The sequence below is a fragment of the Poecilia latipinna genome, unplaced genomic scaffold (assembly GCF_001443285.1).
Source record: "Poecilia latipinna isolate Pla-1442-1.1 unplaced genomic scaffold, P_latipinna-1.0 Scaffold1617, whole genome shotgun sequence".
In the NCBI taxonomy this organism is placed as follows: Eukaryota; Metazoa; Chordata; class Actinopteri; order Cyprinodontiformes; family Poeciliidae; genus Poecilia; species Poecilia latipinna.
This window is the reverse complement of record NW_015114233.1, coordinates 40873-68348: the sequence shown is the minus strand read 5'-3', so window position 1 is coordinate 68348 and position 27476 is coordinate 40873. Positions and strand designations below refer to the sequence as shown.

Genomic DNA, 27476 nt, shown 5'->3' with positions numbered 1-27476 from the left:
TTTGAATAAATGAAAAACTAAATGAAAAATCCGAAGCTGAAAATAAAAAATGTAAAAGTAAAAAATAAAAATTCTACAATTAACATAACTGTTGATAATTAAGCAGTTAATTATCAACAGTTTATCTGATTATCTTTTTTATTTAATTAACAAAATTAATTAACATTAAAGTTATAAATTAAAATATATAAAAAGCTACAATTAAAAGCTGAATATAAAGGAATACATGAAAACAATGTAGGTATGAATAAATAAAATAACTTAAAACAACTTAAATTCTTAAAGTATAAAACATTAAACTTTCCTATGGTCTGGATTTATTCTGGAGACTTCAGGGTTTGAAAACTGGATATAATCCGTTTACAGACAAAAAGAAATAACAACTGGTGGTTAAAGGAGGCAGAGCTGGGAACAACTCCTGCAGCAGATTACGATAAATCCAACACAGTTACGCCGCGTGCTGCGGACTGTGAACAGCTGATAAGAACCATGCTGGTTCTGCAGAACCCAACGGGTCCAGGAGGTTGGAGGCTTTTCCACTTCAGTCATGGTCTAAAATTATTTACACTTAACATTAAGTTTATAAAAAAAAAACCCACCATAAAATAGTTATTGTTTATACAACACAAATGAGCCAGAATTGAAGAAATCTTTGTTCCGACTGCCTGCTATACATGTGAAAAACTTTGTGGTCAAAATGTAACTTTTTACTGTTTTGTGCTCAGATCTAATCTTCATTCCTTATGATGTTAAGTTACTGTTATTATAGTAACTTAACATCTGAAGTTACATATGTCACACGGTTTGCACATGCTAAGTCGGGGGTGTCCAAAGTGTGGTCCGGGGGCCATTTGTGGCCCTTGGAATAAGTTTGTGTGGCCCCTGACTGCAGTTGAAAAACGGTGCTGGAGCTGATGCAGATAAGATGGAATCTTTTTAAAATTATTTTAGGGTGAGATTTCTATATTTATATCTTAAATGGAAAATGTACAACACAAAGAAAGATTTTTTTTTTCATTAGCAGATCATAGCATGACGTCATGACAACATCCAGCAATTCTTCACTGTAAAACACACTGGGCTACACACAACAAATGATTTAAAGAAAATTATTGATTTTACTGCTGGAAATAAACCAAAAACAATTTATAGACCAAGAAAATTTAAAATAATCAACTCAGATTTAAATAAATGTAAACATTAACGCAACTTTCTGTTGGTTTCCATAAGCTTGTTTAATTTGTTGTGGTGCAGGTAAAGGAAAAATAATTCACAATAATATGATTTTTGCATTTTTTTTAATGGAGAGAAAAAGCTAATTTTGGCATGTAAGGACTTCCATCCAGGGGATTTTGGCCCTCAGTGCAAAAAAGTTTGGATACCGCTGTGCTAAGTGAAGGTCAGGAGGAGGAGACGAGCTTTGGGGAAAAACTGAGGGAGGATGGAAACAACCTTTCTGAAGCTTCATCTGGTTTGTAAAAATAGAACTTAAATAAAAATCAGAGTGGGAGTTCTGTTGATCCCAAAGCAAAGATGGGTGCTGCTGTGGATGATAAAACTGAAACAAACTGTGACAATGTTCTCTTCAAACCCTAAACTAGAATCAATAAGTTTACATTCCTTTCTGAATTTTGCCTGTTTGTCAACATCCTTCATGGATGAAGAGCAGCGAGAGAAAGAGGAAGTTCTAATATCTCTTCTGGTGCTTGAATGTCAAATTCAATCCAAAACACTTTATTGATCCCAAAGAGAAATGAAATGTTGCTGTAACGCATTAATTCAGAATCTAAACTCTTTGTTCAGAGACAACCTGCCAGGAAAAGAGCATTGAGAAAGAGGCCACAGAAATCTGAAGAAAAGCCCCACGGCGTCGTTTTGAGGCCACCGATCGGATTGCTCTTTGCCAGCCGCATGGAGACTGAGTGTGTGACCGACGATACAAACTGCTGTGTGTGTCATGTTAGCATGTCATACAGCAACAGTCATATGTCAGAGGCCTCTTCAGATTTGTTGCAACACTGACTGCTACAGGAAATTCTTGCGTAACAATATTAGTCGTGATACATGTGTATTTTCTTGTTGTATCTCTTTTTCCATCTATGCTTAGTCCTGTCACAGTAATCAGTTTTGCTGGAGGATAAATTGTCCCAGAAGTTATTGCGATGAATAATAAAACTATTGTTTTTAGATCATTTTCAACTAAGATAATGGTAATATTGGCTTAATAATCAAAGAAAACATTCCCAAAGTTTAAGAAACTTTAAATTCTAATGCACATTTAACACTGGAACTGGAAGACATTTTAAATATACAAAATAAATAAATAAAACAACAGAAAGAACAAATAAAATTATTCATTAAGTCTCTGTAAACAAAATTGTCCTTCAAAAAAAAAAAAAAAAAAAAAAAAAAAAACAACCAAAGCAGCAGACTGAGGATTTTTATCATCCAGAGAGAAAAGAGAAAAACAATAAATCATGCAAATGGAAAATTATTGAGCTCATTTTAGTTTATCATGCAATTAAATAATTTATGCTTAGCTCAACTGACTAAATATTACATTAGCATGAGAAATGCAGGTTCCTATATTGGTGAACAATTATTGCACTTTAAACAATTCTGTGTAATATGAAAACTGCACAAAGGCATTGATGACACATATACTAGATATTGAGCAGCCTCAGTTACAACATTATTTAATTTCCCTTTTGGAATAAATAAAATGTTTGTGAATTGTTTCAAATAAGGCAAGATGTTTTATGCAGCCAAGTAGAATAAAAATAAACACCAGTGATTGAGAATTTTGTTGCAACAAAGAAGAGAAAAATACAAGGAATAATTTGATAGTTTTCTGCCTCATGAAGGTTGGATTTGATAATTAAATACAAATTAAATAAAATTGTTACTTGACATGTTTTCTTTATTCACTGTTTATTCATGACTTTCTTGCCTGCATTTCAAGTTTAAAATAGAAGAAGAGCTGCACCAACTTCTGGTGAAAATTGTTACAGGTTCAGGTTTTAATGCACAACATGGACTAACAGCAACATCTAGTGGTCAACCTGAGTGCTGCAACACAAGATCAGTCCAGTGGTTGAATTCAGTGTTGTCTGTTGTTTTGAAATAACTTTCCAGCTTCCTGGCTCATGTCTGACCGACTCCATCCACCTTCTGTTCTCACTCACCGCGTCAAACTGTAGGAAGAAGTCGTCTGGCTTGTCTTCGACTCTGTCCGGGTCGGCGTGCACCTCTACCATCGGGTTGAGGTTCTGGGCTCGCTCCAGGGATGCCTGAGCCCGATTCTGACCCTGAGCCGACACCGGAACCAGAAACTGGGCTCGACAAGACTCCTCCGAGACCTGGGAAGATTCACACACAGGCAGCACTTACAGTGGCTTGTTCTACCAACTTTACAGCTTAATTCAAACTACAGATTAAATATTTTCCCGAATGACAAATGGCACTCTGTTCATTCAAATATTCATTTAAAATATATTATTTAGTCACCTTTGCAAAGAATTATTTTTGCAACTGCTGCCATGTGGTGGAGAAAAATAGTACTGCAAATCTAAAGGTATGAACCATAACAAATGCATTGTACAAAACAAAAATTGTTAAGAAAAACTTCCAGATTTGCATCATTTTTTTGTAATGACTCACTGAGAGACTGACTTCAGGGTTAGCATGTTCGTACCTGTTCGTGATCCAGCAAAGTGAGTCCTTTAACTCCAGCAAGGATCAGGTTTTTAGCCAGTTCAGCTCCAAGACCTCCTACCCCTGCCAGCAGCACCCGGGAGCCTCGCAGCCTGTTTCATTAACAAAAAATAAATAAAAACACAAAGAATGTCAGCTTACTGGAAAATATGTGAAATCACTGAATAGTGGACAGTTTTAATGTAACAAAATTGTATTATTCACCATAACAAACCTAACAAGCTCAATGAAATAATTTTAAAAAATACAGTAATAAGAAAAAAAGTTTAACTAAATTTTCAATAAACTACAACAAAAAATAATTTAGAAAATTAAACAAAATAAATGTGTTTATTAAAAGAAGTGTAAGTCCATTTTGGATCAAGACTCCACTGTTTTTGGGATTCTAACATCATTCATAGGAGTATACAAAAGGGGAGCATACAAAAAAGAAAAAACATTTTTTAATGTAAAAAATTAATAATAATTTATCAGATTTAAATTTATTAAAAACGTGCAAAAAAATACATATTTTCAATTTCTTTAAAATTAAAAATAAAACACAGAACTAGAACAGACTCCTAAGTTATTTATTAAACTTACATTAGTAAATAATATACCTCTTCTGATAAATTCCTACACAAAGAGGCTAGGATTAGTAGCAACAGAAGAAAAAAACAAGAGAAGCCTTCCGCTGCTCTGATTAGCCTACAAAGCTAACTGTGCTAGCTCACCTCTTCTGGGCATCCAGCCCCCACAACCGAATCTGGCGGTCATACTGTGCCGCTTCCTCCTCGCTGATTACCGGGTCCTCTTTCTCGATCATATCAACCGTTCTGGGTCACTGAAAAAGCTTCAATTAAGTTACAAAATCAACTTTTCTGCAGCAACACAGGCGAACGGTTCAAAAGGCTCCGAGTGTCCCGCTGAATGGACGCTCAATTGTGACGTCAGCAGACAGAAACAATGATATTCTTCTTCTGTTTTTTCATAACTGGGAAACTACCTCAGGGTTCGTTGCTGCCACCCTCTGGCTTGAAACAATAACTTCGTTACGTGGCAACGCTATCGTCTTTTTTCTTCCTTTTCTTTCCATTTACTTCCTTTCTGGAGACGTTTTTAGCTCCTAGATTTCACAAACGGCGCATTTAAATGATTTATTTTAAATTGTATTCTGCTCTAAGTTTTATTTTCGTGATTTGAACCTATATTTGTTCTAATTTGGCAAGCTGCTTTAATCTGTTCTCGATATTGTTAAAGAAAAGGAATACATTGCCAATTACTTAATATACCCCGGTATGCACATTAGGTTAAATTGTTATTTAATACGTATGTCTTTGTTTCTTCTTCGGAGTCGAAAGGGATATTTGTCCCTCGGTGTTGTCTTTCAGGAAAAGTCAAAAGACCATACACAGAGTCGAATGATACGCGTCTTTCTTGCTTTCCTAATGACCCATAAATATAGTTGCAAACAATAGCATAATGTGAAATAATCGTCGTTTTTTTCTGTTGTCTTTTTATGATTGGGCATCTTTTTTCATAGACTCTAATAGGCAAGGATCATATTGGTTGTGTGTATTTATACAGACATATTTTTAACATAATTTCAGATTTTTATTTGTAATCAATTGCTTTATTTTAGTGTGGAAGCGGTTTGAATAAACGCATCAACTGGATTTTTTTGTGACTATGTCAATCAACCAGTTAATCAGTCAATGAAGAAAGGAAGAACAGTCATGACAAAGAAATTTGTTTAAATAGCAATACAAATTTTAGAAGAACTTTAACAATATAATAATTCCCCCAAAATACAAAAGTAACCAAACACTTAAAATAAAATACTTTTTTTTATTTGTAATAATTTGTTCAATTTTAATAATGGGGAATAATAGTGTTTGATTAAAATAACATAATAAACAGAAACAGCTGATGGTTTGTACAAGTGCTCAAATATTGTAATTTTGTATGACAGATTTTATTTTTAATTTGTTGCAAATAAAATAAACAAATCTAGTATCTCATTTTTAATTAGAGTATGGGCAAATCCAAAATAAATTAATTTAAAAATAAATTAATACATACAAAAACAGTACATATCATATAAAAAAAATATTTGAAAGATTTTTTTAAAGATTTTTTTTTTCGATATTTTGATCTGTTTTGAAGAAAACATAATGTGGTTAAGAATATAAACAACTAGAAAATAGATCAAAACAATCCGTGGTCTAGTATTTTAATGTTTATGTTCAGTGAAGAATATATATACATTTTTGTATCTTGAGATGAAAACGGCAACAACAATCACTTCAATTTTGCACAAAGAAGACCTCATGTTCTGATAACAGTTACGATGCCTGCCTGCGAGTCAAACTCAGGGTTTACTTCACACGCTAAGTTTGTCTTTCGGTAACATCCGTGAATGTACGTACGTCATTCTCGGAAAACTCCGCCCCTTTCTCTTTGGAGAAGACGGTCGTCCATTTTAAGTGTATCAGTCGTCATTTCACACCGCTACAGTAGGACGGAGAACGTCAGGATTCAATTTCAGCATATTTCTCTTACAACTGTAGTGGAGAATTGCCTACTATGAACTGAATCTCTTCCTAAAACAAAAACAAGTAGATCCTAGTGAAGTGACGCATAAGCCAGTAGAGTCCAGCGTCGAGTTGTAATTTTTTTGCTCCTCAATGTAGCTTAGAGGAAATGGCTGTGGAAAGCATGACTGTCCATCCAAACTCCCCAACTACCAACCACGAACACAACAGTCTTCTGACTGACGAAAGGTCGAGTAATTCTACAGTCATATTTAAATGAATTAATTTATTTGTCCTGTGCTTTTACACAAAAGCCCGGGGGTTCTTTTTGTTGTTTTTTTTCTGTCAAAGGGATTAAACTCGCCTTTTCTGGAAAACGAGTACAGAGGTAAAGAGAACGGCCATGTTGACACGGCATCGCCTACTGGGAGGCCTAATAGCAACTGGAACAGCGTTATTCCCTCTATTTTATTACAGTATTACAATCAGCGACCAGTCGATTCAAGCGAGCTTGTCAAAAAGGAAAAGACAAGGTCGAAACAGCTGATCATTTATAGTTTTTCACTGTCACGGTATAGTTTTAATTACCTTACAAGTTCGGAAATTGAGCGCTCTCCCATTATTTGGAAATTTTCTCAACGGTTTTTAATTTGTATGTGGAGTTAACCTCGCCATCGCAGGTAAAATGAATTGAAAATCTAAAAACTAAAGAACCGACCGTTAGTTTCTCCAGGTGTCGGCCTGGCATTAGCTTAGCAACTGGTGCTAATTGCTAAGCTAACGGCTAATCGGGTTAGACATTTGCAAATTTGCTCACGTTGCGTTCACGGCGTTATTCATTTGTTGTATCGATAGAAAACTTTTTTTGTACACTTTTTCGCCTTTATTTGATTAAAATGGTACTATAAAAAAATTAATTAAATTCCACACTTTTTGACGGTTTGGAAAGCAACCGTCGCTACAAAAACTACGCAGTTTCATCCGGGCTTTTTGGTATCATCGTTTTGGGACGAACGAAAGCATTTTTAAATTCTCCCAGTCGTGCTCCTAAAACCTTAAAGGTAATTTCATTTTTAAAGCTACTTAATTTTTTACAAGAATCGATTGAAAATTATTAGTCACTAAAGACATTTGTCACGACTCTGAAGTTAGCTTCTGACTTGGCACTTGGAAAACAGAGTTCTTTTTTCATTGACTTTAGGGTTTGGTACACTAATCAAAAATTTTAAATACTAAAACTGGTTAAGCTTTCTCTGAGCTATTCTATATTTTTATTAAGAACACTTTTTGGTGTCAAAAACTTTCTGGAGGTGGCCTAACCACCAAAGCATCACTCTAACCCCCATTTTTTGTTAACAAACTACGTATTAAATAGTGTCTGTAATTGATGTATAATATACAAGTCCACATAGGATTTGTCTAAGTAATTTAGGTTTTACTTTGGAGCTGATTAAAAGTTGTTTATACCCCCTAACAGCAGTGAACTAGCCCTTCAATCAAGGTTCTAATCAGAAGCTAACTTCAGTCTTGTGTGTTAACCTAACATGTCCCTTTTATTCACCCAAACATCCCCAAAAGTCTCCTCCAAAATGTCTGCAAAGCATCCCAGAGTGTTTGAAGTCAAACACTAATGTTCCCTTTTCCAAAAGTGCCCACTTACAATCCCTACCCACCACCCCCACTAGATTAGTGTCCTTAGAAAAGTAGGTGAAACTTTCTTTTCTCTTGTTTTTGTGAAGAAAACCCATCACTGTAAGTATCTCCCCATTTTAATCAAGGCTTACATGATTATTACAGGAGCTTTTAAAGTAGAAGGAAAGTGGAGCAAAGCAAAAAGGTTTATAAGGAGAATTTAGAGGTTGGTGCAGTGTTTGTTGAAACTTGAGCATCTCTTTCTGTTTGTGGATAGAGTATAAAAAATGACCCATTGTGTAAATATCAGCTTTTTAGTTCTGGATTGGATTGGTTAATGTGAGCTGTTTTTATTATAAGAACATGCAGCAATCTAACTTGTTAGGTTTCTGAGCTTTGGGAGTTTGGTTGGCATCAGGTAATGTGTGCATAGAACCAGAACTTGCCACTGGTTTGTCCGTAGTTGATCCCAGCCATCCCCTTCCTATTCATAAAAACCAGCTCACATATGCCACTAAGCCCCTCTGCTGTGACAGGAGACATTACTTTGTGTCTTGTCTTTGTGCCGTTAGTGAAACAGTCGAGATCTACTGGTGGAGAAAAAGTTAGCTGGCATTGCTGAAGTAGGAAAGGCTCAGATTTGTAATTATTCAAAATTTACAGAATACACTTTGCATATTTTATGTTTTGTGGTTTTAGATGTGCATTTTTTTTATTTTGAACTGTGATGAGAAGGCTGAAAACTTGATCAGTGTAATTTTTAAACTACAACTTTGAATATAATTATTTAGAGGCATAAGTTTGCGGTAATGTGTCGGTGGATGAGTGTTTCTCTTTGTTTTGATGGAGAGAGTATGCTCTGAATATTAGAGATGTGGTGTGTTCTACATTTTGTTCCAAAGTAGATCATCTGAACCACCTGCTGTTTCAGATCTCTGAATTTTACTGCCCTGCTTTGTCTGTTTATGTGTGTGTGAAATGTTTAATATAATGTATTAATACTCTGTTACGGAGCTCCAGCTTTGTCTTAATGCACTTTGTGTGTCTGATCAATAGCTGGTTGAATTCCAGGTTCAACTGAGTTAAAAGGTAACATTAACGTTGCATCAGTAAACGTCAACTGCACCTTAGATGCTGTTTTTTTTTTCTAGAGCGTCCATCTTGCACCATATTTTTATTTTTTGTTAATTGTGTAGAGAATTAATACAGAAAATCTTGCCCCAATTTTTAAATTAGAAACAAGGAAATTAAAATTCAGCATTTGATATTTGTGACATTTTGAAACCTCTGACATGTCTTTAGTGTTTCTGGCTTCTGTGGCAGATAATGTTTATAATCTAGTTGCAGATGCGTTTCGTCCAGGTCACTACATCCCTTCGATGCTAATTTCATCTCCATTTTTATCCTTTCTACGTGTACTGACCCTAATGCATATGAGTTTATAACTTTTGATAAATGAGAATTTTTTTTCACAAATTGTTGTTAAAGGATAGGAATAAAGTTAAAATGTTTCATATAATTTAATTAAACTTAGGTCTGTTATGATAAGAAATTTTGCTGGGCGATAAATTGTCCCAGAAGTTAATGTGATAAACAGTAATATTGTTTTGAGATCATTTTGAAGAAATATAATCATAATGGAATAATAATAATTTAAGAACATATTCTCAAAGGTCAATAAACATTAATTTCTAAACAACATTTAAAACTAGGACTGGAAGACATTTTAAATATCCACAATAAATAAACAAAACAACCAAAAACGATAACAATTTTCAATAAAAACCAAACAAAACCTAAATAAAAAATATAAAACATTATAAAGTCTCTGCAAACAAAATTGCCCCTCAAAAAATTTTAATAATTCGTCTCCGATCTGAAAAACATTTAAGACTGCCGTTTAGGATTTGTTATTATTAAATTCATTTTAATTCATCATCTGATTAATTGATTTTATTGTGACAGTCAGTAAATCAATTAATCGATAAATTGGCTGCACAATAAATTTCTTCCGATTTCTTTAACTTTCGCAATCGGTCAATACTTGTGTGAGAAACCGACTCTGTGACTTTGTCTCTAAATTTAGTGAATTTTCAGACAAAAAAGTTGGTGTCCATCAAAATCACAGTCAGCTGGTCAGGCTTCATAAGGATCAGTGATCGGCCAGAAAACGGCAATCGGTTAGTGTGACACGACCAAAACAGTGAAATGACCAGAACCACAGACAAAAACAGGTTTGTTATTGTCAAGATCAGAGTTACTGATGTTTGTGTGAAAGATGTGCAAAAGTTTTGAGCCATTAAACACATTATTGCCATAAAACATAAATAAATCAGACACTGCATTAAAACTCTGAGTTAGAGCTTATGGCTTGAAAATAAGATCTCCAGTTTATTTCCTATACTTATTTATTTTTCCCTTTTTGCTTTTCTAAAAAAATAAATTACAAATGACAAAACAATTTCTAAAAGTGTTTTATTTCAGTCCTTCCTTCTGTGAGTTGTATGACGAAGTATTAGGAGGCTATGAGAATGTTTAAGAGAATAAATTCCTAAGATTCAATTTTACTGGAAGAAAGCCTTAAAATTACGAGGAAAAGTTGTTTTAATGAGGTTGAAGAATGATTACTTCATTCTCCAAATATTACAGCTTTATTCTGGTAGCATTAAGACTTTGTTCTCATATTACTACAACTGTTACTAAAATCGTGACTTTATTTTGGTTTAAAAAAATAAAATCTTAGCCTGACCTTTGTATCTCGTCAGAGTAGACTTGAATTCAAAGAACAATTAAATAGAAGCTGTTAAAAAAAACACTTGTGAAACAAGATGGCCGCCCTTGGCTCTTTACTATGGAAACCAAAGACGTGCATTTGTAAAAGAAAATCCAGATTTTCCATAAATTAAATCTATAAACAACAAAAATTGATTAAAAATCGATTTATCGTCCAGCTATCAGTGTTTGTTGTTTTCTCATTGTATAAAGCAGTTTAAACCTTCAACCTAATAAATATCTGGTATTGATTATTAATAATGAATAATTTTCTACAAGCCTCTGTTCTTGTTTTCCATCTAATATTTGGGCTCCAGATTTGATTGTTTAAACTGAAGATTGCAGAATAATGAGGTCAGAATGAACAGCAGGAATAAACGTGATTCATTTTCATGCCCAGGCCTGAAGATGGAGAGCTGGAGGAGGGCGAGTTGGAAGACGATGCAGGGGACATGGAGGAGGAGGAGGCGGGCCAGGGCTTGTCTGCAGCGGTGGGACCGGGCGGAGACCGGGCCGAGGACGCTGGCGGCGAAGGAGGAGGAGACGTGGCGGCGGACAGGCCTCGCCGAAGCCGAGACCGCCACCCGAGCAGCGCCTCAGACGACGAGCGTTCCCATCGCCACAAGAGGAAACGGAAGAAAGAGAAGGAACGGGAGCGGGAGAAAGAAAAGAGGAGGTCCAAGAAGAAACGCAAAGCCAAGCATAAAGTGAGCTGACATTCAGCCGTGGAGCTGAATCACCTTCTGTTCTCTCTGTTCCTCTATTAACCGCTTTCTGCTCCTCACAGCGGCACGCTTCTTCTGACGACGATCACTCAGACTTCAGCGATGACTCTGACTACAGTCCAAGCGAGAAGAGGAAGTACAGAGATTATAGTCCACAGTACACCTCCTCTGTGAGTTTTAATGTCATTTTAAAGGGGACATATTATGCAAACATCTCATTATGCACATTTTGTTCTTCCATTAATGTTTCTGCTGCTTATGAAAATAACTGAGATGCCTAAAAAACACCCAGCCAGTTTTCTGGTAAAAATGTCATGTTTTTGGTGTCTGGACAATGAGCTGTTTCAAAAACATCTGAAATGTAACATCACAAATCAGCAAGCACTGCCTGTTACCTAGCAACCCCAGTAGAGCTGCAGCCCGTTACCTAGCAACCCCAGTAGAGCTGCAGCCCGTTACCTAGCAACCCAAGCTGAGGCTCCAGTACATATGGTCTTAAGTCAAGTATACTAATGTATTTGAACTAGAAACTAGGCAAAAATACTTGGTATTATTATGTGTTTTTGCAGTGTATGTGCTGTACAATGGCTGCTGGAAAACACAAGTGTTTTGTTGTTGACTTTCCATCTAGAAACCACTTGCTGTATTCTTGTTGGTTGTGCAGGAGGTTCCCCTTCTGCTTTTCCAGAATGTACAGTTGTATTTTGTGCATCTGTTTGCAGCCATTATAACTTGCGATTGCAACCAATCAGTTGGGGGCGTGGTCAGCAGCAGCTGATTTGGATTTAAAGTGACAGGACACCCTAAAACAGCTCAAAATAATTAGAACTGAGCAGACTAAAATCTCACTATCTAAGAATAATTTTATGGGAAAAAATGAAATGAACATGATTTATATAGACCATATCTTAACCTGTCTCATGAAGTATAATAGTCACCTTTAAAGTTTCTCTGACAGGAGAAAAATGTTTCTGATCTGTGAATCCTTTGTTGTTTTCTGTCCGCAGTCTCACGGCGGCTACGGTGGGTCGAAGAAGGGCGGCTACATGAAGATGGACAAACAGGGCTATGGCGGCTATGATGACTATGAAGACGACATCTACGAGGGAGAAGAGGATGAAGACATGGTCGATGAAGAGTATGACGACTTCGCAAAGGAGCTCAACCAGTACCGCAAGGCCAAGGAGGGCGGCCGCGGCGGAAGAGGTTCTTTTCCTTATTTCTGATCAAACTTAATGGATAAAATGAGATAAAAACACTGTGAAATTTATGCTTTTACATTACTAAAGATTAGGGCTGGATTAGATTAGGGATTAATCAGTTATTGAAATCATTTATGAATTGATTAGTCGTTCGCTGGAGTATACAAACTTTAAAAAAAGGTAATTTCTAAAAGAACAACACACTCAGAGCACTAATTATGGCAAAACTATACAAACATATATATAGTTTTTAAATGTTTTCCATCTAAGGTAAAAAAACAAAAACAAAAAAAAACCTTTGTCTTCAAATATGTTCAACCAAGAAATTCTTCAATTTTAACTTTTCCTGGTTCAAATTCTGTAAAAAAAAAAAAAAAAACTCCTATTTAGCATCTTTTGCTGTCAGTTTTTAATCAGATCATCCCTGCATTGTACAAGTCCAGCAGAAAGGCCTGAGCTTTTCATGTAAGCTAAGCTGTTTTTTGCTTCCTCGCTACAAATGATCAAGTTTTCAGTAAAAGAATGCTAAGTTATCGCAATTTAGGCAATACAATGTTTGTTTTCTTATTTGTTTATTTGCATGTTTCATGTATTTTTAATATTGTTTAAAATAAGCTGGAGTGGTTAAATGAAAAATCAGCCGAATGTGTCAATTAAAGGAAAAAAACTGATTACTACATTAATCATCATAATAATTGATAAATATAAGAAAATCCAAAGACATTAAACCCTGACTGCTTTTATTTGTCTCCTGCAGGGGGCAGAGGTCGCATGAAGAGCCTGAGAGGACGAGGGGGGATGAGGGGAGGCAGGCGGGGCAGAGGAGGAAACCGAGGACGGGGCGGACGAGTTGGACGGATGGGCGGAGACGACGACGGGGACGGATACGGAGAGGACATGGAGGTCAGGGGTCACTGGGCGTCTCTCTCCTACAACTCCAGCTTCTCTCTGCTGTTTATCAGGAGTTATGTGACAGAAAAACACAAAGCAGTCGAAGGAAAATGAGAAACGTTTTCAAAATATTTGTCAATCTGAAAAGTGTGGCGTGCATTTGTAATCAGTCTAGTTCAGCTCTGGAACTTCACAGAGACTATTCTGCAAGCCTGTCAGGTTTCCCAGGTGTCGCCAGGCGGTGTGGCTCTGTAAAGCCTGATAAATCGAGTTCTGACTCTCCCACCTGACCTGTGGATCTCTGCACAGTCCAGTAGGCCTCTTTGCTGCTTCTCTGACTAGTCAATAATCGATTAATCAGGATTAATCGATTATTGAAATAACCGTCGACTAATTTAGCAATCAATTAATCGCTAACTGGAGACTATGGACTCTAAAACGTGTCATTTGTTGAAAGAACAAAACCCCCAGAGCCATAATTAAGCACAAATTACATTAAAATTATGTTAATTTTGCATTAAATATTAAAAAAGATCTTTATCTGTAAATATTTTCTACCCAGAACTCCTCAAGTTACAGTTTTAGTTTCACTTGGTTAAAATTCTAGTTTCCAATTAGCACGTTTTGCCATCCAGTTATTAGTTAATTGTAAAAATAAACAGACTTTCCCTTCACTGTCTGGATGTAGAAAGATTTTTCAGCTGCAGATTCATCCTTTGCTGCAGATGATAAAGTGTTCACTAAAGGAATTATGTTCTTGCATTTTCGACAGTGAAATTTGTATTTTCTTTCTAGAAAAAGGAATTAAATTAATTTTTGCCATTGTCATGATTTCTAATATTGTATAAATAAAAACCTTAAGTAGTTAAATGAAAAATCTGCAGAAAGTGCTAATTTTATCGGCCACAAATCTGCAGTCGGTGCAGCCTGTGTAAAAGATTTCAACAATGCAGAATTAGACCTACCACTGTAAAAAGAAAAATTCAGGATGATAAATTGTCCAGAAGTTATTATGATAAACGATAATATTGTGATTTGAGGCCATTTTCAATGTAATGTAATGGAAATGGCATAATGATGCAGGATCAATAAACTTTAAATCTAATAGACATTTAACACTGGAAGACGTTAAATATCCAAATAAACAGTTTATTTTAATCCTTCAGGTTATTGCGACAGGCCTCTGCATAACTTTCCTTCTACTTTGTGCTGATTTGTCACATACACACCGGATGAAACACTGGAGTTTGGTGTTGTAATTTGCAAAAGTTTAAAGGTGTGAATTTTTTTTTGTGAAGAAAGTTGTCGTTGAGATCCGACTTTTAAGTAAGTCTTTGTGTTCAGTACGGAGAGGAAGACTACGACAACATGGGGGACGATGATTATGACGACTACTCCAAAGAACTCAGCCACTACAAACGCTCTAAAGACAGAGGCAGAGGTCGGCGGTGTTTTCTGTTCCGCCTCATTACTTTGCTGCCTTGGATCAAAACAATAAGTTTTGACCTGAAGTTTCTTGTCCAGGAATGAAAGGAGGCCGCGGTCGAGGCAGAGGCAAAGGAGGAAGAGGAATGATCCGAGGAGCGAAGGGCCGAAGCAGAGGGCGAGGAAGAGGCGACATGGGCAACGACGACGACAACAACGGCGACATGGACAACGGGGTACGTTCACTGACCGCTATCAGATCCCACATTTCAAAGTCTGACGTCACTAACAAGTTTCTGCCGCTTCCGTGACTCAGGATGGAGGCGACGGTCCGGGAGTTGGGAGGAGGCATCACCACGAAAAGCACCAGGATAAGAAAGGAAAAGCCATCTGCAAGTACTACATCGAGGGCAGATGCACCTGGGTACGAGTGTCCGCCGCTTTAAACTGTTCATGTAAAATTTCTGGTATAACCTTCTTAAATCACTGGTTTACAAATGTTCCAATATTTCAGATTAGATCTGCAGAATGTAGGTTTAATAAATAATATAGTTTTTACATATTTGTTAAAAATGTCACCGTATCATGATAGTATGAGGCAGATAATCTGTGAAAAGATCCATCTCCTCCATTTCCTCCCTGAGCTACTATTGCCGTCTGAAGAAAAGCACCAAAAACAACCAATCAGAACCAGGAGGTGGGTCTTAGTGCTGTCAATCATCCTCATTTACTGCTGCTAGATGTGCAAATGGTGGAGAAACAACTCACCATTACAGGAAAATCTGCTGTCATCAATGGCCATGCTAACTACTGTTAGCATTCACAACAGCATCTGCTGATGGGAAGAAACTGTAGTGGGCATGATTTGCAGCGCTAAGTCCCACCTCCTGGCTCTGATTGGTTGTTTCTAGTTACCACTGCGTGAAGGGAGAGGAGCTTGATTTTTTTCACAGGTTATCTGTTTCATACCAAACTGTCACAGGATGCTGTCAGTGTCAACAGATGTGTAAAAAATATATTTGACAAACCTTACATCCTTGCAGCTCTAACAGTCTTTGTGACGTAACCATGCTTACCATCTTCAACCACCAGGGGGACCACTGCAACTTCAGCCATGATATTGAGCTGCCGAAGAAGAAGGAGCTGTGTAAATTCTACATCACTGGATTCTGCGCCCGCGCCGACCACTGTCCCTACATGCATGATATCCTCCACTGGGATTGTTTGAATCTCTTTCGGCTGCTGCAGCCTATCATGTCTGCACGGCGTTTTATTTAAGGGCGTCGCACCTGAGGGGCCTTGGGTTGTTAAACATCCCACTTTTCCCACAGTTTAGTTCAAGTACTGTGAGACGTTACATTTTTGCCACCAATCTGAGTGCGCAGTGAGACTGATGTCAGCGCATACATCTATGTGAACAAACAATAATTAGTAGGGAGAGCGTTTAAATCTCACACACACTCGCTAACTTTGCTCTGACTTTCTTCACAGTGATCCCTCCAAATGATGCTGTCTCTATGGAAAGCCAAAAGTGACACAAATCGCCACATTTACCACATCTGTGCCTGCAGTGTCAGGAAAACGACGGTTTATGAAGCATTGAAAATCCCTTCAAAATGTTGCTTTTCACACCGTTGTAAGTCAAGAACAGTGAAAATCTATTCCAGTCATTGAATACTGGAACATTACGCATGACGGCTTATAGTGATGTACGGCAGCGTTCAAAGCCATGAATAAATGCCATAATTTTCAGTATTCAGTCAGTCATATAATGATGTAAAAAGCGGAACTTTAAAGGGTTTTTTGCAGTAGTTTCCTAAGTCACAATCCGCCGTTTTTTACCTGATATTATAACCAAATGTGTTGTAAAAGCGGAAATTTGTGGCACTTTTGGCTTTCCAAAGCCACAGAGTCAGTGTCCAGAGCAATCAGTGAGGAGCGCATATTTACCGAGTGTGTGAGTCAAACTCTAATTATGCTTCTAACATAAATATAGTGCAAGGTTAATTGTCCTTTTGATTCTGAATAATTTGATGCAAAAGTGCTTAATAAGAAAGTAGAAAAGGACCCCAATCTACCATGTGACCTGTAATCCCGTCAGCTCTCGTCCTCCATGCTTTTAAAGCCTGCAGTGGTTACGCTGCTCAGTTTTTTCATGCAGTCGTTTCTCCTTGACTCCAACTTCACGTGAGTTTCCATGTAAGCTGTTCCACACCACGGGAAACTGTGTGAACGGAGATGAGTGCATGTTCTCCCATGAAGACCTCAACGACGACACCCAGGAGCTGCTCAACAAGGTGGGAACATCCACACCTGCATAACACCGTAATACACCCACACACCTGCAGGGGTCGCTAAGATGTTTTAAGATCCATTTGTTTTACTACTGCTGTCAATCCATTACCAAAACTGATCAGATTAATCACTATGCCTGCCTTTATAAGTCTGATTTATAAATACTCTTCAAGCCCATCCTTCCAACCAATTACATTCAAGCAGTTTTCTGTCTTTCATGTTTGTTTGTTGTTGTTTGTAGCAGAAAGCAGGTAATATGGTCTCCCACTACTCAACAGCAACTAATGGAAATTTACTCCACAGGCAGACGAGTCGTAGCAAAGGAGCCAGCTGATACATGAGATATTTTATAGATGTTTATTTTATTTTGTAGATTTTGGGTACCCCACACCTTTCTGATGCCGCCCTGGGCAACCGCCCATATCAAAAACTACCGCTCTATGCACTTGTTCATAAAATATTTGTCTCAAACCAAACGTGTGAAGATTCTCAGTTTTTCAGGTTTTTATTTCCAGGAAGGTCTAAACGTTTAGAAACGTTCCTCTTCATTCATTTCCTATGGAACTCTTGTGATGAGGCGACCGGCGTAATTCATGTGAACACATGTATGTGAGCACATGTATGTGAACACATGCATGTGAACACATGTATGTGAGCACATGCATGTGAACACATGTATGTGTTCACATGCATGTGAACACATGTATGTGAACACATGTATGTGAACACATGCATGTGAACACATGTATGTGTTCACATGCATGTGAACACATGCATGTGAACACATGTATGTGAGCACATGCATGTGAACACATGTATGTGAACACGCAGCCATCAGACTGACTGAGCTGTGGATTTCTTTCTGGTGTTTCTGCCCAGATGCTGGCAGAAGATGCTGAGGCTGGAGCCGAGGATGAGAAGGAGGTGGAGGAGCTGAAGAAGCAGGGCATCAACCCTCTTCCCAAACCCCCTCCTGGAGTCGGCCTGCTCCCCACCCCTCCCCGCCCTGTTTCCATGGACGCCAACATGGGGGTTGGGGACTTTGGCGGGCCTGTGGCTGATACCTTCGGGGGTCCTCCTGGACCCAGCCAGGTTCCTCTTGCAGGCAAAGGTCCACCGGTTCCGCCGCCCGTCCCCGGACCCAACGTCCCTGCTGGTCCTGTCCACAGTCCTGATGGAAGCCCCTTCCCAGGAGGACCCCCCTCCAATCCCGGCTGCCCCTCCCCACACATGGTGCCCCCGCCCGCTGGTGGGTCAGGGGCCGCGGCCGGGAAGAAGATCCCTTCGCTGTTTGAGATTAAAGTCCAGCCAACTGGACAGCTGGCTCAGAAACTGGCTGTCAGGTACGAGACCAGAGACGCTTCAGGAAAAACTCCAGCTTGTTTGTTTAAAGGGGCAGTAGCGTGTAAAATCGACTTTTTTAAGCTTTACACCATGTTATAAAGTTTTTCCCTCATCAGAAGCACACCTGGAGTGTTGATTTGATTCTTTCATTAATGTTTGAGAAATCCTGTAATCACCATGGCAACCATTCAGTTGTATGCTGCTCAGAGCCACGTTGGTAAAAACGTTAAAGGGTTAATAGAGGAGCCATGTTGGAATCACTTCCTGAAGGCGGAGCTTCAGAATGAGGATTACTTTCTTAAAGTGACAGAGGCCCAATTTCAAGTTGTTAATCATGATGTCGCATATTTAATTTACACAGCATTTTTATAATAACAGATATTAGGCACTATGTGCCTGGGAAACACGTAATACTGCCTCTTTAAACGCTTATTTACAAGGAATTTAGTCTGGATTTAACAAGCAAACTCTTTTGATCTATTTGCATCAGACAGTTTTGAAAAAAATGCTTTAGAAACTTGTTTTATGCTGTTATTGGTAGCATTTCTTCCCCATGGCTTTAAAACCGCTCAAAATGTTTTTATTATTAATCCTGATGGAAACAATCAGGACTTTACTAGAACACATTTTTAATTTTGATAACTTGTGTTCAATTATTTATTATAGTTTTTGTAATTTGTAAATTATTTGTGTGTAATTATCTTTCAATAATGAAAAAAAAATCTTATTTTTGACATGAATCCTGCTCTGTACTTGTTGAATCACACATTCCCTGTTTGCATCAGAAGCCAGGCTCCCAGTAGCGGTCCGGCTCAGACCGCACCGCCAGGACCGCAGGGCGCCCCGGGAGCCGCTCCGCCCCGCTTCCCCGGACCCGCTGGCATGATGTCCCCCGAATCGCAGAGCCTGGGGCCCGGCGGAGCCCCCATGATGGGAGGGTTCGGCTGCAGTGTCGAAGGGGCGGGGCCGCCGCAGGGAGGAGGAAACTTCTTCAACGAGTTCTACAATCAGCAGGACGGGATGAAGATGGAGGGAGCGCAGGAGGGTGAGGGCGGATTACAGGTTAAACCAGGAAGTTATGATTAAAATGCGTTTATAAGCAACAACTTCCTCCTTTGTCCCTCTCAGGCGACAGGTTTCAGAGTTTTCCTGCCATGGATGACAGAGGAGCGGCCGGACCCAGAGACGGTTCTGCTAACGGGGCGCCGGCCAGCCAGGGAGGCATCTCCGTACCGGACTTCCTGCCTCCTGCCCAGCGGGTTCTGTTCATGAGGATCCAGCAGAAGCAGCAGGAGGAGGAGGAGCGCGCTCGCAGGATGGCTGAGGGCGGAGCAGAAAAGACCAAAGATGTCGAAGGTATTTTAAAATCCATCAGCTCCTTTCTGGCTGGATTTCTGGATTTTAAAGCAAGATAGCTTGGAAAATTATTATTAATATTATTATTATTATTTATTCAAGGAAATTGTGATCATACTTCAGTTTGTTCTGGGATTGTTTGGTAACGCCTCCGTCCTCCACTAGGGGGCGTTCACACTCTGCTCTCATTGCATTAAACTGCATCATGACAGAAATGCAGAAAGTTTTTCTAATTTTTCTGTCTCCTCTGGTTTCAAAGGTGTAACAGTGATTCTGTTTCCAGCACAGAGGGAACAACAAACCTTAATTTCATCGTCTTTAGCGACACAAACGAAATCCAACTTTTATTTCCAGCTGGAAAATGTGCATCTCTCTCCTTCCTCCATTGTTTGTTTGTGTTGCTGCTGCTACAAGAGGAAAGCAACAATTTATCTATTTACTAAGTAAAAGTCAAATTACAAAAATAGTAACTCAGTGACTTTAATGCAAAAAACACAAAATCTTACCAAGTATGTTTGATGTAGTTTGTAGTGCAAATATGTTATTAAACCTGAAGACAAAACTAACTTATAAGTAACTTTTCAACAAGATACAGGAGCTTGTTTTAAGTCAGTATTTACTTTATTACCAGTTTCAGCAGATATGCTGTAATCTGATTACTGGATTGGAAACGGCAAACAGAAAAGGTCAATCAAACATGGCAGCAGTGACCCAGGACTCACCAGAAATCCCCTCAGATGTGAAATAAAGTTTTATTTTAATGAGTTTAATTTTTTTTTCCTCTTCCAGGCGACTCGGGGAACTGGTACTCCAGTGAGGATGAGGACGGCGGCAGCAGCGTGACCTCCATCTTGAAGACGCTGCGCCAGCAGACCCAGCCGACCCAGAAACCCGACGGCCATCCGTTCGACTCCCGCCTCCAGAAGCCGGCTGCGGCTCGCCCGGCGGATCCCCGCCTGGCCCGGGACCCCCGCCTGGCGCGCGCCGCCGAGTCGGCCCACGCAGCGGACGGCGCCCAGCCGGCGGCGCCGGCGTCCCTGGGCCCGCCCACCGACCCGCGGCTAGCCAGGCTGGCAGCCGCCAAGGTGGAGCCGGCGCTGGTCTACAAGCCGCCGCCGCTCACCGCCCCGGCAGCTGAGGAGGAGGAGACGGAGCGGGTCCTGCGGGACAAGCCGGTGCCGATCCCGTTGGACCCGCTGATGGGCATGGCGCTGAGGGACCCGCGCTCGCAGCTGCAGCAGTTCAGCCACATCAAGAAGGACATCGTCCTGCACACGCCGGCCTTCGCCAAGACCGTCACCTGGTCGCCCGAAGACCTGCTGCCCCTGCCGCCGCCCAAACAGGACCTGCTGCCGCTGCCGCCCGGCATCCCACCCGTCCCCCCGGTGGACCCGCGCCTCACCAGAACCCAACCGCCCGCCGCCACGCACCCGCAGGACCCGCCTGCCTCTTCCTCCTCCTCCTCTTCCTCGTCCCTTCCAGACTTTGAGCTGCTGTCTCGCATCCTGAAGACGGTGAACTCCCAGACTTCGTCCCCGCCCCACGCGCCCACCCCCCCCTTGGCGCTGCTCGCTCAGCCGCCCCCCGCAGACAAACCCGTCGACCCGCGCGTACGCAAGCCTCCGTCCGACCCCCGCCTGCAGCCGCAGAAATCAGCGCTGAAGCAGCCGGACCCGGCTCCGCCCGCTCCGGCTCCGCCTCCAGCCGCTCCGTCCACTTCCTCCCCGCCGGGCATCGCGCCCTATGACCCCCGGCTGCTGTCCGCCGGGGGGTCCGGCCGCGGCGGGGCCGCCGGGGCCCCAGGGGGCGCCAGCGTGCTCAGCAGCATCAGCCTGTATGACCCACGGACTAACAAACCGGGCAGCCCCGGTACCAGCAGCGGCTCCCCCAACTCGGCCGGCGCCGAGCCCAAACCCAGCGACCCGACGGCGGGGAAACCCAAACCCAAAGAGCCGTTGTTTGTTCGGAAGTCCGCTCTGGACCAGCCGGAACCGGAGAAGAGCTCAGAGCAAGGCACCGACCGCTACAACAGCTACAACCGGCCGCGACCCAAACCCGCTCCCTCGCCAAACTCCGCCTCCCAAACGGGTCCGGCCGCCGCCGCCGGGTCGCCAGGCGCTCCCGGGGGAGCCGCCGACCTGGCGCCGGCGGGAGTCCACAACCTGCCGGTGCCGTCGCTGTTCGGCGTGGTGAAGCAGGCGTCCAAAGCGGGCGGCGCCGGCAGCCCGTTCGGAGGAAGCAGCCCGGCGCAGTCGGATCCGGCCGCCGCCGACCAGGACAACGCCTCGCTGAAGGACGTGTTCAAAGGCTTCGACCCCACGGCGTCGCCTTTCTGCCAGTAACCATGGAAACGGGGAGCCAATCGGGCGCCTCGCAGGTTTTACGGTTACTGGACGGTGAAGCAGAGACGCTGCTGTGGAAACCGCCTGACAGACCCAAACATCCGGAACCGGGCCGCTGCACTGAGAGAAAAAGAGTTTCTATTTTAAACGTATGGACGTGTAAAATCCTCCCGACCCGGATATCAATGTTTCTACTGAACATTTTAGCTTTTTCTGCTGCGCTGCGCCGCTTCAGCTCCAACTTCTGGGAACAATCAGATCCTGTCAACACGCGTCTCGTTCTGAGTTGAATATTTAAACTCTTTTTTATGTTTTCTGGAGAAAGATATGAAACTATCTAAATATAAATCTATAACCTGCCTGATTTATTTTTTTAGTATTTATTTTTATACTTCTTGGCGCTGTCAGCTCTTGTTGTCTGAGGTTTAGATTGATTTATTTGTACTGTGCAAAACTTTTGCTTTCAACTTGTCTTTATTTTAATTCACACATTTTGTTGAAGCAAACTTCAATCTGATTGGTCAGTGCTCCACAGTTACATTACAATCCTCTTTTTTTCCTTCTTTTACTCCAATTTGTTCCTTTTTCGTCGCTTTCTTGTTCAGGAACAGAATGGATCTTCATCGTCTCGATTCTAGTACTCATTTCAGGTTTTGATTCACATTATGGATCTTTTGTGTGCAGATTCAGTGTGAAAACAGCTCCCAAAATTGCTAACGATGCGTTTTTCTGTACAAACGTTACTTATTTTAATTTATTTCTCTGCTCTGTTTTTTTATACCTATTCTGGTTCTGATTCAACACGTAAATCAGCTCACCTCAGCGGATGCAGGCAGTCTTTTTGTTAACCTGTTAGAATCTCGCCAGGAAAGTGGATTTATTGTTTGGTTTTTTTGTACATTTTTATGTTTTATTTTCTTCTCTTTGTAAATTTGACCAGAATCTTTAACATCATTGGAGGGAGTTTTCTAACTACACATTTAGGTGAGGATGTAAGTATTTAAATAAAGTCCAGACATGATCAGAAGGTTAAAAAAACTCTATTTTCTGTATTTTTATTACCTCAGCTGATTCATCTGACGTGTTTATGTAAGAATGCCTAAAATCACAATAAAACTGTTTTCTCTAATGATGTCATTGGAAGAAAAACAAACTCCTTATTCTCTTCTATGGTTTGGTGTCTTTTTGCCACTTCCGCCAAAAAAAATATATAATTTTTAAGAAGTAAAATCATGCAGATTTTTTAATTTCCTACACAGTAAAATAAACATGAACTATTTTAATTGGACAAATAAAGTAACTTCAAATTGTTTTTCACATTTACCAGTTAGCTTATTATCTTGAAACTCTATTCTCAGCAATAAAAACAGAACGTAGGTTAATCTTTATTTTAAAATATTTCCTGGAGTTTTAAACTAAAACCACGTTTGGGTGCAACATGCCGTTTTTCATGTGATGCCCAAACGTTTCCAGACATGACCTCCAAACAGCATTAGCATAAAATTAACACATTTTATGAAGTTTGCTTCACTTTTATTCACAATTCAATAATTACATTCATTTAGCAAAGATTCTGCCGAGGCAGCTTTTTGGGTTTGCCTGACAGCCAATCAGATGGTAGATAATATTTACATTTCATCTCATATTTTATTATAAACATTTAAAAACAGATTATGTTTTATAATTTGACAAATTACTTTAAAAAAGTTTAATTTTTTTTCCCCCAGTTTTTGTTCAACCTTCGTAGGCGCCCCGTTTGAAAAGCTCTGATTAAGAGTAAAAGTCAATGAGGGAAGTGGACTCCGTGTTGTATGATGGAGTGTTAGAGCCATGATAATAAAAACTAAAATTACAAGAATAAAGTAGTAATATTTTGACAGTAAAGCTATAATATTATGAAAATAGTCACATTAAAAGAATAAATTTGAACAAGAATAAAGTAATTTTACAAGAATAAAGTCGAAATAATGCAAAAGTAAAGTCATAGTATGATGAGATAAAAGTGAATATATGAGAATAAAATCGTACGATAGTAAAGTTGAAATAATACCAGAATAAAGCTGTAATATTTGAACTTTACTCTTGTATGATTTTATTCTAAAAACTCTTTATTTTCTCAGAGTGGCTCTAATGCTCCGAACTTTAATCTCAGAATTCAGACTTTAATCTTCTGAGATCAACAGTCATTGTTTTTCTTCAGTGGCTCTAAAAGCCCTTCAGTAACATCGATGGTTGATGTTTAGTTCCTTATCGTAAAATAATAATATGTAAGATATTTTTTTCTTACCCATTTTCATTCAAAACTCTTGTTTATATCAACATGTAACAATTTAATTTTAAACTGTAAATAAATTAAAGAAACTATTTATTCTTGAACTGTGGTCTGGGCGGCCACATAAGATCAGTTCAGGGGCCACACATGGCCCCCGGACCTCACCTTGAAAACCCCTGCCCTTTGGTTTTTTAAGTGAGTTTTGATTTGAACATTTGTGAAGCAGCATAGCTGTGTTTTGTCTTGTGGATTCGGATCAGTAGCTCGTTTCCCCGGTTCGGCGCGATCCCTCTGACGACGCGCTTCCTGCTCCCCTCCCATCCTGCAGCTCCGGCTCCAGGAAGGCACAGCATTCATCCACCTCAAAGGCTTCCTATCACGCACACAAACACGACTGGCCACAAATCTGATGTTTGGCACCTATTCTCTGCAGAAACATTAAATCTTACCAGCTATTCCTGTCTAGTTTCTAGTGCAAATGTCTCAGCACATTTGAAATAAAACAAAACTAACTTATAAAGTAAGTTTTCAGCAAGATACAGGAGCTGGATTTAAGTCAATAATTCTTTAACATTAATGAAAAAGTACTAGTCTCACTGTCAGATTATTTCAGGTAACGGTCTGGGCTTCACTGCAGTTGCTAGGTAACGGTCTGGGCTTCGCTGGGGTTGCTAGGTAACGGTCTGGGCTTCACTGGGGTTGCTAGGTAACGGTCTGGGCTTCGCTGGGATTGCTAGCTTTAGGTCAATAATTCCATAATATTGATGATAAATTTCTCGTACTTCTGGTTGATTATTTCACTTGTAACACGGGGAAAATGTCTTGGAAATAATCTGCCAAATCTTTCAACAATATTAAGGAATTATTGAGCTAAAACAAGCTTCTTGATAAAAGTTACTGGAAAGTTAGACATTTGCACAATAAATTCAACAAGAAATAGGCGGTAGGATTTTGGGGTTTTGCTGTAAATTTGACAAAATGAAAACTAAGCTCTACGTTTTATTACTGGTTTCTTCTTTAAGTGTTTCAAATTTGAAACTTCTACAAGTCAAACAAATCTGGTCATTTGTATCGTATAGTTACAGATGGTGGTTTCCCACCATCCTCTATAATCTGCCCTTAAGGTGTGGATTCACCTGTGCTTGGTGTATATTTAGCAGTGATCCTCTTAGAGGATGACTGCAGCAGGGATTGGAGGAGCGACGTGCTGCAGCTCTCTGCCGGGTGTGTGAACAGAGATGTTGATGCCTCGGCTCAACCTTCAGACTCTCAGTGTGTGTTGTGTCTCTCCCTGCTTGTTTGTTTCTGCTGGATTTGTTATTGTGGGGATTTCAGCTTAATAAATGTGAGAAAATGTTCCCACACTCAGGACTAAAATGATTGAAGACATTGGTGAGGTTCGCTCACATGGAGCTGATTATTTTCTTAATTCAGAAATGTTCTGGTAGGATGACCAAGAAAAGGTCATTGCTAACTGAGCTAACAGTTGAAATAGTAAATATACCCAAGTTTAGTGGAAGGAAAAAATGTGGCACAACAGGGATAGCCAACCTTTTGAACTAGTTTTCAGATACGAGTACAGAAATCCAGGCAGCACAGGTGAGCGATAAGACAAGGAACCACAGACACTGGTAGCACTGGGAGTTACTCAAACAAATGGCAACTAAGACAGGAGGTAAGACACGACACAGACTAGGATCCGACCGGGAGCAGGGGACACAGGTGAGGTTAAATACAGGAGACAGCTGGAATCAATCAAGGGGAAGGCAAGACAACACAGGAACTAATTAACACAGCGAAAACCAAATCCTCACACACGTTACCATTTTTTAGCATAATCAAGTAACTATGTTAGCTTCCGTTATTATAAAAAAGCTATATTAAGTATGACCTGAAATTGACCTCTTTCTCTTAAAAACTCCTGCTCTTTCTGAAGCTCCACCTTCAGGAAGTCATCACAACTTGGCTCCTCTTTTAACCCTTTAACAACGTTTTTTCCAGCGTTTTGCTGAGAAGTAGCTCCTATAATGAGCTCAGCAGATCCACAGGTGTTTGCTAATTGCTGCTGACTAGTCTGAAGGAGCTAAGAGGGGGAGGAGCTTTGTCTTGAAGGCGGAGCTAGGTCCACCCAGCCATTTTTAACAGCTGAATGTTTGTTATGAATATTAAAGAATCAAGGAAATACTCCAGGAGGGAATAGCATAACATGATGTAAAGCTTAAAAAGATTTTACATGACACTGCCCCTTTAAATAAGATCTTTAAGCAATTTCTTCACATTTTTCACAATTTTACACACAATCAGACACAAAAACTGAACAGAGACTGAGAGATAAACAGAAAATCTCAAGAATGTTGAGAATTTCTGTTGTATCATTTTGATATTTTTGTCAACATTAAAATCATTATAATAAGAACAGCAGAGCAGGTTTACACCAGGCTGCGTTTTGTGGTTCATGTGTGGCCGGGTCACTCATCACCTCCTCCTGACGCCAGAAGATCCAGAAAACAAATGATTTCGAAGAAGAAAAGGCTCTCCTGTGCTCCGCTGTGGCCTTCAGCTGCAGCATTTCTGATGAATAGACGAACAAACTGACATCAGTGTGCTGGTATGTATCTGCTCCACATGTGACAGGAGCCCTTTCTGTGGTGGCCACATGCTTGTGGTGTATGCGATCTGCAACAGTGGATTCTGTATCTGTGTCTCAGTGAATATACGGCTGACGTCATGAGATTCATGAGTTTATAACAAAGCCTGGAGTTTACAATGATTAAATCAATGCTGTTCCCACTTTCACCAACTGTTTCTGATAGTTTCACCATTTTAAAATCTCACATTTATCTGATTCTTTCACTTGAATGAACTTACCATTCAGTGATTTATACACTAACAGAACCACTTTTAAAGGTGACCTGAACAGGTTAGCATCTTTGGGCTATGAAACATGTTCATCACATTTTTCGGGGACCTTCTGTCACTTTGAAACTAAATAA

General features: G+C 40.0%; 2 protein-coding genes across 5 annotated transcripts in view; one reads left to right on the top strand and one right to left on the bottom strand.

Moving 5' to 3' along the window:
• The window catches only part of sae1 (SUMO1 activating enzyme subunit 1), a 16561-nt gene extending 11897 nt beyond the window's left edge, over positions 1 to 4664 (bottom strand). The window contains exons 1-3 of the mRNA XM_015059274.1: positions 4428 to 4664; positions 3695 to 3806; positions 3186 to 3359 (exon numbers count right to left, since the gene is read on the bottom strand). Of these exons, the coding sequence (XP_014914760.1) occupies positions 3186 to 3359; positions 3695 to 3806; positions 4428 to 4519 (378 nt within the window). The 5' untranslated portion in view covers positions 4520 to 4664. The remainder of the gene's footprint in view (positions 1 to 3185; positions 3360 to 3694; positions 3807 to 4427) is intronic.
• A 1467-nt stretch (positions 4665 to 6131) lies between these two features.
• Positions 6132 to 23371, top strand: zc3h4 (zinc finger CCCH-type containing 4). 4 transcript variants are annotated; one of them, XM_015059270.1, is made up of 14 exons: positions 6132 to 6476; positions 11032 to 11338; positions 11419 to 11526; positions 12364 to 12562; positions 13316 to 13461; positions 14794 to 14890; positions 14974 to 15110; positions 15191 to 15298; positions 15967 to 16078; positions 17062 to 17171; positions 18049 to 18512; positions 19302 to 19558; positions 19642 to 19869; positions 20659 to 23371. In XM_015059270.1, the coding sequence occupies exons 1-14, from the start codon at positions 6397 to 6399 to the stop codon at positions 22209 to 22211; spliced, it is 3906 nt and encodes a 1301-aa protein (XP_014914756.1). In that variant the 5' UTR covers positions 6132 to 6396; the 3' UTR covers positions 22212 to 23371. The 4 variants fall into 4 exon arrangements, with proteins under 4 accessions (XP_014914756.1, XP_014914755.1, XP_014914759.1 ...); XM_015059269.1 differs by having other exon boundaries at positions 6397 to 6476; positions 19299 to 19558; XM_015059273.1 differs by lacking the exon at positions 6132 to 6476 and adding an exon at positions 6529 to 6907 and having other exon boundaries at positions 19299 to 19558.
• The last annotated feature ends 4105 nt before the right edge of the window (positions 23372 to 27476 follow it).

What these genes read in the sequence shown, in the direction of transcription:
- zc3h4 (XM_015059269.1), top strand. Translation starts at nt 6,397, where the DNA reads ATGGCTGTGGAAAGCATGACTGTCCATCCAAACTCCCCAACTACCAAC. An exon ending in CCCAGGAGCTGCTCAACAAG is followed by an intron (nt 17,172 to 18,048) that starts GTGGGAACATCC and finishes GTTTCTGCCCAG; the next exon opens with ATGCTGGCAGAAGATGCTGA. An exon ending in GATGGAGGGAGCGCAGGAGG is followed by an intron (nt 19,559 to 19,641) that starts GTGAGGGCGGAT and finishes TGTCCCTCTCAG; the next exon opens with GCGACAGGTTTCAGAGTTTT.